Source organism: Aricia agestis, chromosome 2 (genome assembly GCF_905147365.1).
Source record: "Aricia agestis chromosome 2, ilAriAges1.1, whole genome shotgun sequence".
In the NCBI taxonomy this organism is placed as follows: domain Eukaryota; kingdom Metazoa; phylum Arthropoda; class Insecta; order Lepidoptera; family Lycaenidae; genus Aricia; species Aricia agestis.
In genome coordinates, this window is record NC_056407.1 from 561141 (window position 1) to 576496 (window position 15356).

The following is a 15356-nucleotide window of genomic DNA, read 5'->3' on the forward strand; positions in this document are numbered from 1 at the left end:
TTTACGCGATTAAGTAATATATAAATTTATTTATTTATTGCTATGAATAGCCAACAAAAGTTACAATAGTACATGCACATTAAGGATTACAATATTTATCAACGTTATTGCACTTTTACTTACAGGCTATTACATCATGCTATAAAAGAACGGCTTAATAATAATATGTAAAAGACAAAATAGAGTAAATTAAAATTAAGGCAATATCATTAAAAATTAAAACAATGTCATTAAAAATTGGTAAATGTCCAGGCAAATCAAAAACTACTTCAATAATACTAACAATTACAAAAATACATTAAATTGATTAATTACAAAACGTTTATATTAATAATATAAAACGTGTATAAAACAAGTTCATTGAAATTAATTAGAATGCATTCCCATTAAAATAACATCATAACAAGTAAAGATAAAATTCGGCACATTCAAAACATTAAAATATGGGGAGAATGTCATGCAATAATAATAATAAAAAATAAATCTATGTAGTTTTAGGTAGACACACAAGAGGGATTCATAAAATAAGATAAAAAATAATAATAAATATAATTACAATGTCTGATTTTTAAATTAAACATAAAATATAAAAAAATATGATTAACTATTGAGATGCTTGACAATCCTAGATTTGAAAATTTTCAGGCTATCATGATTTAAGTCTAAATCTGGTATCCTCGACGATAGCTCATTGTATGTTTGTGTGAATAAGTGATGGTAGTTCATAGTTAAATTATGAAAGGGTGTATGTTATGTAAAACACGGTACAAAAAGGGATGTGGGGTTACATTTCACTAGTAAGTAATTTTAACAGCTCATTTCTACGATATTAAACTTTTATTGATAACATAGGCACTTAAAAATGTGGCACTAATCCTATTATACCGTATTCACCACATATTTAAGTTTGTTTTACCGATTTTTGATAAACAGTAAAATTCAATAATGCTGGAGTTTTCTGTCGATAAAACTTATCGATATCTATAATAATTGTATTGAAATCTCCGATAACCGATTTTTATTATCAAATACTTACATATTAATATGCTCTTAAAATAATTGACAGGTTTCTAATGAAGGAATTTCATAATTCCAGTCTGGAATTATGGTTGAAAAAAATTGAAAAGCCTGGTTGGCGTCCAAAAATTGCTACTACCGCTTGCCGTTACTATTTGAAGTGTACAAACGTTCTCTGTGAAAATACAAGGCGCATAACTACCATTCGATCGTGATTATGTTTGAAAAATTTATTTCAGCGTCTACTCTTTCCTGACAGACTGTAACTGTGTAATGGTAACTAATAAAATATAATGTTAAAGTATCGCACATATATTTTTATTATTACCTTACCTACTCCATCCCAATAAAAAAATGTATTCAAACGTTCCATATTTATTTATGGATCGCATTATCCAATTAGTTAATTTCCCTCGCACTTCTGCAATCAGCGCCAAAATGGCGAAAATCAAATGAGATAAAGTAAATCGATAAAAATTGGCTTGCTAGATCCATAAATAAATAGGGAACTTTTAAAGTTTTATATTATTACTAGACTTTCCGCGCGGCTTCTCCCACGTAAATATCTATTTACACAGACAAATTGGTCCACAAAAAATAGCCTATATAATCCTTCACGTTCCTCCGCTTTTTCCACATTTTCCTCTATTTCTTAGCTCCTATTAGTCTCAGCGTGATAAAATATATAAAATGGGCTGTCTAACACTGAAATAATTGTTCAAATTGGACCAGCAGCAGTTCCTGAGATTAGAGCGTTCAAACAAACAAACTCTTCCGCTTAATAATATTATAATATGATGAGATTAGTTAGGGTCTAATCACACATAACACTTATTCAGCTTTGTTCAGCTTTAGTACGATACACTGTAGCACTACTTTGATAATATTAGAAATGAAATTAGAAAATACAATACAACAAAGTTTTCGTTAGAAGCTTATCTTCAGTTTTGTTTTTAGTTTTTCGTAGTGCCAACTGGTAAAAATAAATGGATTATAGATAGGTACTGCTACTTCAGGTTATATCTACGTATGAAATCGTTGTTAATTTATTACGCCTATCTAAGTTATGGAGAGGAAGTCTGTAATCTTTAATACAAATTTGTAGCGTTTGTATTATTCAATTTAATATTTTTAACCGACTTCCAAAAAACGAGGAGGTTATATAGGTATTCAGCTGTGGATATTTTTTTTATTGTCCTAATGGTCGACATTATCTGAATCTGGAAACTTTTCATCGATAATAGAAAAGACAGTTGTACTTCACTAGTATTAGTTCCAAATACTCCCACTACTGCTATCAGCGCCAATATGGCGACATGATGGTGACTTTCAAACGTCATTTTTACGTCAAATTTAGTTCCTAGCCCTAATAATGGGGGAGCTGATTCCGCTTCAAATAGGCACAAAAAATAGCTGTCATTTCAAAGAGTATCATCAGTCCAGCGTACTTGTAAAATGGAGGTCAGTGTTCGTGCTACATAAGGCATTAGTGCTAAAAATGTCACATCAATTAATAATTTGGCTATAAAAATTGCATAGCTTTTACGTGTGTTTACGGATTCTCATCACTTGAACTATAGTTAATCGAATCGATGAATTATATTGTAATTGACTTTCTTTCCTGTATCATAATGTGCTTCGAAATAATCGACAAATAGAAATATTCAAGAAAATAAACGCACACTACTTGAATGAAAATAAGCACAAAATGGCCACGCGATGACGGGCTAAGACTACATCTATACTATAATACTTAATCTATGCTCCCGCCCGCGTTCATATAAAGCCTTGTCGCACTTTAGCGCATTAAGTATAGCTTTGTCCACACTGTGCCTTTTTTTGTTCATCAAGGGCATGCGTTAAAGCACAGTCAACATTGCACGTGATGACGTGAGGCATGCCCGTGACGCTATCACACTTTTCTTTCCAACGGGTGGATTTTGACGCATTCAATTATTGAATATGCCAAACGAAAGTTGAATAAAAAGGTGATAGCGAAAATTGAAGATGAGACTGCATAGTGTGGACATAGCTTTACACGGTTTGTCAACAGCAAAAACGGGTTTGCGCGTTGCCAGCTACACTGTTGTAAACGTGTTTAAATAAACCACAGTAGGTATTGAATAGATTTTGCTTGAATAGGATGCTACGCTCGCAACCTCCTTGTGAGTATAGTATTCGTTGCTTGCAACTCATACACAACGTCATGGCGCCCTGTACATGATTCTAATATTTAAATAATTCTAATATAATTAGGTATGTTAAATTTTATTATTACTAAAATTACTTTCTATATGCTTATCATACTGTATACGTATGTATACAATAGGTACACACGTACACACTACACATATTTTTTCTCTCCAAGAATGTTAAACGCTTAATAATCGTACGTCACTGGATCGCCCAGCGGATATTAAGTCTTTGTATGAGTCGCATTTTATTTTAAAGTTATTTTATTACTTGTAGACTAACATAAATACATAATATTATTGGGATTGGGGCCATGGGCGTACCCAGGTTCTGGGTCAGGGGGGGGGCAAATCAGATTTTTCATTAGCTAGGTGTTTATAAAGAATAAAAAATTAATAATTTTTGGTTGTAAAAATAATGTATTGCAAACAAATGGCAAAATTAATTTTCTTTATTTTTAATTTTTATACATAAAAGTACTAGATAATATACTTAGTAGGGACGTCAACATGATCCAGGGGGAGGGGGGCAGCTGCCCCCCCTGCCCCCCCCTCGGTACGCCCATGATTGGGGCTTAAAATAAAAAAAAGGCAGGGCAAGTCTTAATATAGTCCGTCAAAAAAGTGAAGAAATTAAAAAGTGGCAACATCGTAGTGTCATCCCTTTCAAATCTATCTAAGAAAGTAATAATAAAAATATACTTGATATGCCGCTCGAGAAGAATTTAAAAACTCTACACATTTGTCAAAATGGGTGGCTTGGCCATTTTGTTATTCATCATTCTTTGAAGTTTGAACGTAATCTATTATCTATATTACTTTTTTGTTGTATAGTGTGTCATCCATCCCTTAACATCGTAGTGTCATCCCTTTTTTCTTAGATTGATTTGAAAGGGATGACACTACGATGTTGACACTTTTTAATATCTTCACTTTCTTGACGCACTATACTTCTTGGCCAGGGTGGTGCCAGCCGCCAGGGCGGGGTATAAAAAAATATGTTTGTCAAATTGTTTTTTTTTTCGGCACTTGTCAGCTATCTGTCAGCCGCAGGTCATTCCAGTTTTTCTGTAAAATTTGTGGGTTTTTTCTCATAGAACCAATATTTATTTTATATATAAACCTACATTTCGCACTATATTTAAAAGTAAGTAACAATATTTTGATCCAGGTAATATTTATCAGAAGACAGGATTATTACTTATTTAAAAACCGATATTTTATGTCATTACATAATCTTATATTTTTACCCTTTTTTATAATAATAAATAAGAGTTTCTAGTCAAGAATAAAAAATTACGGTTATGTTATTACTTACACCTCAATTTCATGTTTAATAACCTACGCAAAAGCCATTGAACAGGTAAATAATGTTGTCCATTAGGGAGGTTAGTTTAGTGTGAAACACCATCAATTTACATTAAACCCAACAACACAATAGTTATGTAAATGGTGGTAATAATTTTTCACATTTATTAATTTCAGAATGGCCCTTCGTATGTTTGCCCGCAATGTTGCGAGACAGATGCAAGTCCGTGGGTATGCTGAGGCCGCTGCCGTTAAAGAAGGAGAGATGGCACTTACTTTGGCTGCTGGAAACAAAGTGAGTATCTAATTAAATATATACTTTTATGTATTTTTAAGTATTAGTTTACAAAAAATATGAATTAATGTACTAACCAGCCATAATCCATAAACTTTGTGTTCAATTTGATATTCCTGCTTATGTAGAATTTATGTTAATGTTATTTGCTTTGAGTTTAATACTCACTAGGCCTTTACATCCGTTGTAGATGATTTATACAGTATTTTCAGAGCAAAGTAACCATACCTCAAATACTGTAGTGCCTGGGACAAGATTTTTAAATGTCCGTATGGTTGCCCAACCGCATACGGCATTCTCGCAACATAGTTGGCCTAGTCCAGAGGAAAGAACTAGTCAATACGTCTGGGACCAACTATGTGTGGCTTTCCTCACTATGTTTTTCTTCACTGTATGACCGTCCATATTATGTACTTTAGATCAGAAAATGTCTCATTGGTACACGCCACTCCACACTCCACCCTGGAACGAACCTGCACCCTCTAAGTGTCTAAACACACTACGCCGAAGTTACGCGGCGTAAATTCTGCATGATTACGTCAATGCATACAAAATACGGATGGAACGCTACGGAATAGTGTGTCATCGGTAATTTAAAATACATTGCGGGCGTAATCATGCGTAATTTATGCCGCGTAACTTCGGCCTAGTGTGTTTAAACACTTAAAGTACGAACCAACAGTGGTCTACCCATTAGGCCACAGATGCTCTTTTAACGTTGTTAGTGGCGGCCGAAAAGGAAGATCTTCCGACCGAGCGAGATAGCATGCTCGGTCAGGCCGAAGTCCACTGACGTCATTTCAGACGTTGTATATATCTTGCCGTTCTCCGAAACTTCGATAGCGCGATGCAGGAATGTTAGGCGAATTGTGGGTACCGCCACATCACTCCCCTCCGAAGACCTTTGGTATTCTTCTTCGATGCGCTTGTGTTGTCAGGTGTGGGCCGAAGCTACGCGTGCAATGACCAGGAGAGGGACCCCGTGCTCTGCTTGCTGACCGGTCGTTATAGCCTATGGCTGCCCCGTTCAAGCCAGACGCGAGTTCGACCGGCGCGGAACGCGGCTTATGGTCGAGGCGACCCAGTTATGCTTGATGTCTGCTGACGTGGTGCGGAGGGGCGGGGAGTGTTGATGATGATTAATGTCCAGAAGGATGCGTGTTCTTGTCGGTGGTCACCAATTTAACGTTGTTAGTGGCGGCCGAAAAGGAAGATCTTCCGACCGAGCGAGATAGCATGCTCGGTCAGGCCGAAGCCCATTGACGTCATTTCAGACGTTGTATATATCTTGCCGTTCTCCGAAACTTCGATAGCGCGATGCAGGAATGTTAGGCGAATTGTGGGTACCGCCACACTCTATTAATACTTAAAACAAATAAAATAGTATATTAATTTGTTATAATCACTCCCTAGACATGTATAATATGTAAGTTATAGTTACACTCCTAATACCTCCATTGTGGGTATCGCAGACGCAATAGATTTTCAATTGTTATGCAGCAGCCGGGTGCCACTTGGGGATTGGTGGCTTGTAGTTGCTAGTGAACAGTTTTTATTTAGGTATTGCAGTTGTAAAAATTGACAAAATTAATATATAATGTGTATAAAAACACAGAACATTACATTAGTATGTCTCTTTTTCAGGTGTTCTTTGACAAGCAGGTCGTGAAACAAGTTGATGTGCCATCATTCAGTGGATCTTTCGGCATCCTTCCCAAACATGTACCCACCCTTGGTATGAATAAATAATTTGCATGCTGCCTTTGTTATCTGATTTTCTTTTGCAACTTTAAAGATAAATGGCAAAGTCCTTCCTGTTAAGACTTAACATTTGTACTTAAATAAGCTTTTAATTAAAATATTTGGACTGATGTATCAATAGCAAATGTTTTATGATAAATTTAAAATTACAATATAGAATTACATTAAAATTTAATAAAAATCATAGTTTTGTGGTTGAACTAAGTACATATTTATGGACTGGAATGTATTAATTTTCAGCTGTGCTAAAGCCTGGTGTAGTGACTGTAACAGAAAATGACGGCAAACAGACCAAGATCTTCGTATCATCAGGCACAATCACAGTCAACGATGACTCTTCCGTTCAGGTATCTTTCTTTTCTTACTGAACCTCTTTATTATTAATATAATTATATTATACTCAGTGTTGAAAGTTGATTATCCAGACCAAGAATGTAGTTGCAGAGCGTGTAGACTTCCGTGTTTCGAATTATCACCACTCGCCTTTGTCACACATTTCATGTCTAATCTTATACATAAATTTAACTTATACATAAAATTCTCGTGTCACAATGTTAGTTACCATACTACTCCGAATTTTTTTTACCAAATTTTATATTCAGTAGGTCTGAGAGTTGGCTACTGGATACTTTTTAAATTGATAAGTGCATTTGTTGAATAAATAATAGTAAATTATAACAACTCGAGACTGACGGCGACCATTGTTTGTGCAATGGGACATCGATGGACGTTGCCATGGTGCCATAATTATTTAGTCACTCCAATAAAATTATATGGGCGAAATACTTTTTATGGCAAAACAACGTTTGCCGGGACAGCTAGTCAACATTATAAAGTTTGCTTCACGCTTTTAATAATAATATAAATGACGAAGATTCACGCAACTTCAGACCCTTACAGCCCTATTACTGCAATAGAAAGTAGACCATGTTCTTTTTAGGCAGACAGTAATTTATAACTTCGAGTGTACTCGGGGAATCGAGACAGTAGCGGTCCTTGACTCTCTGTCAAAAAACTTCCTTAATAAACAGCGATTAACAATGAAGTGTCAGTGGGCGCCTAGACCTACAATAATATTGAACAATATCACGTATTGCGTAATCTGGCAGCACGGCAGTGCTCCAGCCAAGTTTTTTAGCAAAGGCCGTAGCATACTTTTCTCGAAGCGGTTCGCGGCTTTTTCACACCCCCTTTATCTTCGATGTTAACAAAGCTAGGGATTTAGAATTTCGGTGACTAGGAGCAAGTATTAAAACTAGTTTAACCTCCAAATTACATAAAATTTCGATAAATAGTTTAATAGTTACGGATGATTAAAGTTACATTTTGTCACTCACTGACTGACAGATCATAAAAATTCTAAGGTACTTCTAGAAGACTTAGAACCTTGAAATTTGGCAACAAGGTAGGTCGTTATCCACAATGAAAGGAAAAATTATGAAACTGGCCAAGTGCGAGTCGGACTGGCGTACATAGGGTTCCGTACCGTAAATTTGTATGGGAGCCCCCCTTAAATCACAAGTTTATGTACTTTTTATTACTTATTATTAAAGTTGAAATACAATTAAGTATTTTCTGAAATTTTCAAAAACCTTACTTTTACCATTATGGATATAGAGCAAAAAAAGGGCAAAAAAATGTGTTTGTTGTATGAGACCCCCGATTAATCATTTATTTTATTTTAGTTGGACTATTATAAGTTAAAATTATTAAATCAATTATTGATATCGTAGCTCCTCATCTAGCAATGATTTTTAATAACTGCATAAAAAATGGTGTTTTTCCTGACTTGATGAAGCATAGCAAGATTGTTCCTTTATTTAAAGCCGGGACTAAATCGGATCCCACTAATTTCAGGCCTATATCGATTCTACCGACCTTTAGTAAAATATTTGAAAAAAATATTTTAAAACAATTACTAGTGCATTTTAATTCAAATAATTTGCTGCACGATAACCAATACGGATTTACTAAGGGTCGATCCACAACGGATGCTGGTATAGGACTTCTTTGTAGTATTTTTGAAGCTTGGGAGGAGTCGCAGGATGCCTTAGGTGTGTTTTGCGATCTCTCCAAAGCCTTCGATTGTGTTGAGCATGCTACATTGATCAGGAAACTGCGCCACTACGGCATAAAGGACTCTGCTCTCAGCCTTTTGACTTCTTACCTTAAAAATAGGACTCAAAGGGTCTAAAATAGTAAAAGGTCCAATGGAACCAAAATAGAATTAGGTGTCCCACAGGGATCTATCTTAGGCCCATTTCTTTTTCTCATCTATATAAATGACTTACCTTATCTAGTAAAGGATAATAATAATGAGATAGTGCTTTTTGCTGATGACACTTCACTTATTTTTAAAGTGAAGCGACAACAGTCGAACTACGACGAGGTAAACAGTGCTCTCTCAAAAATAGTACATTGGTTTAATGTTAATAACTTACTTTTAAATTCTAGTAAAACTAAATGTATAAAGTTTACTTTGCCCAATGTTAGGCAAGTCCAAACCAATGTGCTATTAAATGATGAGAAGATGAATTTGGTAGATAACACTGTATTCCTAGGTATTACACTTGATAGTAAATTACAGTGGGGTCCTCACATTGCTAATCTAGCAGGTAGGCTCAGTTCTGCAGCATATGCAGTCAGAAAAATCAGAGAAATTTCTGACGAAGACACGGCACGATTAGTATATTTTAGTTATTTTCATAGTAGGATGTCATATGGAATCCTTTTATGGGGAAACGCTGCCGACATTAATACAATATTTGTGCTGCAGAAGCGAGCCATACGTTCTATTTATAAAATGTCTGCTTTAGAATCTCTGAGAGATAAATTTAAAGAAATTGGTATTCTAACTGTTGCTTCTCAATACATTTTGGATAATGTAATATATGTTAGAAAAAATATAAATAAATTTAAAGTTAAAAGTGACATTCACTGTAGAAATACTAGAAATAAGCACAAGCTGGACATGCCAGTGATCAGACTTAGTAAAGTCAGTAAATCTTTTAAAGGTCAATGTATACGCCTTTACAATAAAATCCCAGAAAACGTTCAAAATCTTTCCATTAATAAATTTAAAAAAGTAGTCAAAGAGCGTTTGTGTGCCAAAGCTTATTATAAGGTCAATGATTTCATAGAAGATGGCACATCTTGGGAGTAGGATGGCTTCTTGCAAGGCTACTTCTACATCATTATATTATGACTTACAATTATGTATGTTGACATTGTATATAATATTAAGTTACAAAATTGTAAACTTTATTTTAAAAGAATAATTTTTCTCTCACTTTTTTGGTAAAAAGTGGAACCCGTGCAAGTTTCTTACGCCGGTTCTTCTCGCCGGGGTAGTTCCCGAACCGGTGGTAGGCATCAGGTAGACATTCTGAAAAAATTTGATTCAAATTTACTCAGAAATAAAACATTTTTTTTTTATTAGCTTTTATAGCGACAACAAAAGTACATAATTTGTAAAAAAATAAAATATCTAGCTATTGCGGTTCTCGAGATCTAGCCTCGTGACACACGAACGGACGACAGACAGACAGTTTAGACTCATTAGGAATAGGCTCCCGTTTTCATCCTTTGTGCAAGGAAACCTAAAAACTGAAAAGTATAATATAACTTTATTAAATAAAAGAAATAAGAAAAGATTTTTATGTTTGTGGCTTTGCAAGAACATTAAAAATGAGTTTCGACTTCATAATAATTATTTTACGTACAAAAGGAAAAATAGTGTTAACAAAGTTAACAATTAAACTATGATAATTAAATTCGATTAAAATATAAATGAAATCAGAACTGCGAATTACGATGTACACTCCATAGTCCATACTCCCTCGATACATGGTGGAGCACTCCCTTTATATCGCGGTATCGCTTGTTTGTGGAGTATAATTATTATGGTTTAAAAAAATCCGGGATAGGTCGTAATACTCAATCGAAAGTAACATCGGTGCACGAATAACCTCCTGAAAGTTCAAAAATTGTTGGGCTATCGTCATAGAATTTGTACTTTGTAGGAGTACCTACCTGTTATTATCAATTAATTTTACGACCTAGAATATATACCTAGAAATAGAAAATGGGTGCTAAGCTAAGTACAGAAAAGTTTTAACGTGACCTGGAAAAGAAAAGAAACCTTAAAAAAAGTAATGAAATCCCACCAAAACATTAAATGTAAAAAGGAGCCAAGCAAAATATTGCATAGCCATGCAATTTAACTATCGTAAAAAGTTTTCAGATCACATTCAAGCCAAGCCTTCAACTTATTTTGTAATTTAAATCAACATTCAGTGAATTTATCTATAGTTTTCTTTATTTTATAATTATTATAGTGGCTTGGCAATGAGCACTAAAGAAATAATCAGCGACTGATTGCATTTATTGGGTATCATCGTCCACATGCGTCGTTGCATACCAGTTACATACTAAAAAAACACTATACGTTTGCAGTTTGTGTAAGTATGAACTACCCCAAATATGAAGTTTTATATTTGTTTTTCTTGTGCTCATTGCCGAGTCAAGTTAGACGTTTGAGATTTCATAAATTTGCACCAAGCTGGACCAAACAGGACTAAAAATTAAATTTTATTTAGTTACCCTTATGGGGACCTATATAATTTTTTTTAATACAATTTTCTATACTTAATGAAATAATTCCCTTGTGTGGAAAAAGAAAATCCCACCAAAAACATACCTGTTAAAATTGGGCCAAGTTCCTATCGGCTAATTTTTGGCCTAAAAAGGGAGTTGAAATCCAATCCAATGCCAAGTTTAGATGCACTTCATCGATCGTAATCATCTTCATCAACAGCCTGCGGGGCTAAAATGGTCGCTTTGGAGAATCATATATTTAATCATAATATTCATTTTTAAACTGCACCACAACAATCATTGATGTAAGCGAATCACTATATGAATTGCACGCAAAGTGGAGTTCAAAAGTGATTCGCTTCGATTAATGATTGGTCTCCACGCGCGAGCGCCGCTCGCGGGACCAATAATTAATCTAAGTGAATCACTATATGAATTGCACGCAAAGTGGAGTTTAAAAATTAATCATATTATGATTAATTATATGATTCTCCAAAGCGACTATTTTAGCCCCGCTGATCCATAATACTTCTAATTTGAACTTTTATAAAGAATACTTTCGATAGCTGGCGCTGGTGGTATTTGTTAAACTATCAATAGAAGCCAATTTTTTAAGTAAACAGTATTTATTTAATAAGCTATACAGTTGCATTATACACTAGATGTTCCGCGCGGCTTCGCCCGCGTAATTTAGGAATGTCACAGAAACCGTACATTTTTCCGCAAAAAAAGAAACCTATGTCCTTTCACGTGGTATATTATTCATGTGTGCCAAATAACATAAAAATTGCTCCAGTAGTTTCTTAAGTTGGAGATTATCATTCTACGAGTTACTAAGGGGTTTTCCGATGAATCTGTAATAATCTGTGTCTTTGAGGTCAATTTAATTAAATATTCTAAATATAGTGCGAGCATTTTTCATTTAGCGCCTAGACTAAAAAGGTCAATGACCGCTAGCGCCTTGTTTCGCCGATACAGTATAGTTACAATTCAGTTAAATGTATCAATCAAAGGCGTGCGAGTAATATTTACATCGCCATCCTACTACGTGAACATATTTTGTAATTTGTAAGGGGATGGGAATGGAAATGGAAATAAAGGATATTATGTCTTCTTTTTATTATAATTTATGAAGTCAAGGTAGAAGGATTATTATTCCTGTAAGTAATGTGTGGTGGTGATGATTGCAGGTGCTGGCGGAGGAAGCCCACCCCCTGGAGAACCTAGACCGCGCGGCCGCGCAAGAGGCGCTCAGCAAGGCGCAGTCACAGCTCACCTCCGCTGCCAACGACAAGGTAATCACCAAAACACTTACACCAGGGTTAAGGCTGACCCCACATTAGGCGTGGGAGCGGCGCGCACGCGGCGTTCTCTCGGTCACACGCCAGTAAGACACGCTTACTTAGATCTGTAGTATTCGTAGTGGTGACTCTCAATAAGTGTAATAGGTCAATTCAACATTTTTTTGAATTCGAGGTGCGTGCGTGCCTCTGCATCATGCGTATATGCTGAATTGCAAAAAAATACATACACATTTAAGGTTGTTGGACGTCTTAATTTCTCAGGGCTAGGATAAGGATAACCTAATTAGGTACTATGACTTAAATAGACAACCATAACCTGGTTCGTTTGTAAAACTCATTTTACTGTGAAGAAATTAAACTTAAAGTGAGATTTCAATTTATTTTTCATCGTATGAACCAAACATCTGCAAGTACAACGACTATGTTAATTTAATAATAACAGCAATAGAGGTATAAATCTTAACTAAATGCGTTCCTCCTTCCAGGCCAAAGCCGAGGCCGCCATCGCCGTGGAGGTCGCCGAGGAGATCGTCAAGGCGGCGAGCTCGTAGACAGCTCAGCTGTTTCTAGTTATATTTTAATTAATACCAAGCGACTGTACAGTGTCTCCATGTGATTGTGTGGCAAATAAAACGCGATGATGTAGTTGAAATATGAGTACTTTATTCAACACAATTCAAACACTTTGGTACAAATAGTTAAATCGCAATCGGCGCTCCGGAAACGATCAGAACAAGCCGCAAAGAACCCGACAAGCGAACGTCGACGCGCCGTCGCGCCCTCACTAAGCTGGTAATTTCGAGTAATTTTAATCGTTACGATCGATTTATTCAATTAGAACTTTAATAATTATTAATCCAAAAATTTTCTAAATGGAAGGTACGAGAAGATCCGTTGCTAGGAAGTCGCGGGAACCTAACTACAGCCTACGTTGAAGCGATACACTTAGCGCGGCGTGCGCGCGGCGCGCGGCGGTGCGGTCGGGCGGCGCACGAGCGGGCACGAGCACGCCCGAGCGGGCGCGCCGCACGCACGCCGGCGACCTAACATCTAAACACTTTATACGTTTACATAGAAAGATAATTACGGTTAATATTAAAATTCACCTTATCGACGATCGGGTAACATGACTCATATAAAATATTCAAAATTTCGTATCGAGAGTACATCGGGGGACACGCTTACGTCTAGCTACGGAGTACATACGTCTGAAGAGTTAAACGCTAAATATTCTTACACCTAACTTACACCTAGCGTAAACGCAAATGAGAACATTAAACATTACAAAATACTAGACGCGATATAAAATATGGTAAAAAGCATCACGGGTAAAGGAAGCATTACGAAACGTGGCGGACGCTCAAATTATACAAAACAATATAAATAACGTTAGTTCACATGAAAATAAACGGGTTAGTTCAAAATATCACATTACCACGAGCGAGCTCGATCTAAACCGACGCGGAGCGAGCCAGCGGTGCCGGTCGATCGTCGATATCGAATCGATGGGATCCACCGACATTTTGGCAACACCATCGAGGGGCACCGCTGCTCTTACAGACCGGCGTTTATACAGGCGCGCGCGTCGCGGGCGGCGGACGGCAGGCGGCGGGCGGCGCGGGCGCGCTACGGGGGATACATCAATTTCAATACCTACCACAACCTTGTTTCTGTTGGAGCCCGACCAGAAAGTAAAAAAATCTGCCGTGGGGGCGCTTTTTTTGCTGCAATACTGTGAAAAGCGAGTAGCGTGTATGTGAATAATGATTACAGATTTTCAAAAGATTTTTCGTTACTGAGGTTTCAATTTCGTTTCGCGATTTTCGGCAAAGTGGCGATTATTTTTATTTTTCTGGTCGCGCTTCGAATGGTAACACTAGTGACGCCGCTACGGGAGTGCGGCGCCGCCCCTCGTCCGCCGGCCGCGGCACGCCGCGTCACAATCCAGCCAACTTAGTTGGGATAAAAAATAAAACGGCGACACGCCAAACAAAACAAAATCATCCGCCCGAGCGCGAAAACTTAATTAAATGCACGTAAATGAGCTGCAGCGCCGCGGCGGCCCGGCCCCTCGTCGGCGGCTTACAGGTTACACTGCCACAGTATCGTAGGCTGTGAGTCCCCCCCGCCCGTGGATTTGCTGGGGGACTGGGGTGGTTGCTTCTGGTCTGCAAGCGGAACGCACGTCAGATACACGCGTGGGGGGTGTGGGGGGTGCGGTGGTGTCGCACGCGGGAGCTACGCCGAGGGCCAAGCTGGTAACTAGGTGAAAGTAAGCGACGCAACACTCGTCTCGGCAAAAGGGCCACCGTTGACGATCGTTCGGTCGATTTTGTTGTATTTACAGCAAAGGGCTGCGAGTTATTCCGTGCGGGAACACGATGCCGATGGAGAGACACGTACGGATTTCATCAGTCATAAGGGATGATTTGGGACGATGATCGACGGACGATGATTAAGCGGGCTCATTAATTAAGGTTCAAATTATTGAAATTGCGTCGGTTACTTTCGTGACATAGTTGGCGGGTATATATGGTTTCCAGTAACATATCGAGTACATGGTCTGAAAAAGCACAATTTGACTGGTCGTTACTATGCTGGCGTGAGGGTCGCAGGTTCGATATGTTGGGCGTCGGCGAGACTACACGTGGTATCCAATTGTTGAGCAAATGAAACGACTGGGTGCAATGATCGCGCCCGGGGGAGGCAACGCTGTCGCCGCGACGTTTCCCCTCTCGTTCACCACCGTAGATCCGACAGGGACGGCGAAACAAACCTGCTCTGTCCTCCTGTTGCCGTCCTTACCGAGTCTACGGAGACGCTGGAGATAGACAATCGCAGCGGCAGCGTTGTCGCCCGAGGGCGCTTACGTATGGTGTTAGC

The 15356-nt window shown here is 37.5% G+C and overlaps 2 protein-coding genes across 2 annotated transcripts in view; one reads left to right on the forward strand and one right to left on the reverse strand.

Moving 5' to 3' along the window:
* The first annotated feature begins 4240 nt into the window (after positions 1-4240).
* On the forward strand, positions 4241-13121 carry LOC121739808 (ATP synthase subunit delta, mitochondrial). The gene is made up of 6 exons (XM_042132388.1): positions 4241-4356; positions 4695-4812; positions 6457-6547; positions 6814-6920; positions 12360-12464; positions 12959-13121. The coding sequence occupies exons 2-6, from the start codon at positions 4696-4698 to the stop codon at positions 13022-13024; spliced, it is 486 nt and encodes a 161-aa protein (XP_041988322.1). The 5' UTR covers positions 4241-4356; position 4695; the 3' UTR covers positions 13025-13121.
* LOC121739796 (Down syndrome cell adhesion molecule-like protein Dscam2) overlaps positions 13115-15356 on the reverse strand; it is a 69548-nt gene continuing 67306 nt past the window's right edge. Inside the window, 1 exon segment of the mRNA XM_042132365.1 lies at positions 13115-14641. Within this exon segment, the coding sequence (XP_041988299.1) occupies positions 14563-14641 (79 nt within the window). The 3' untranslated portion in view covers positions 13115-14562.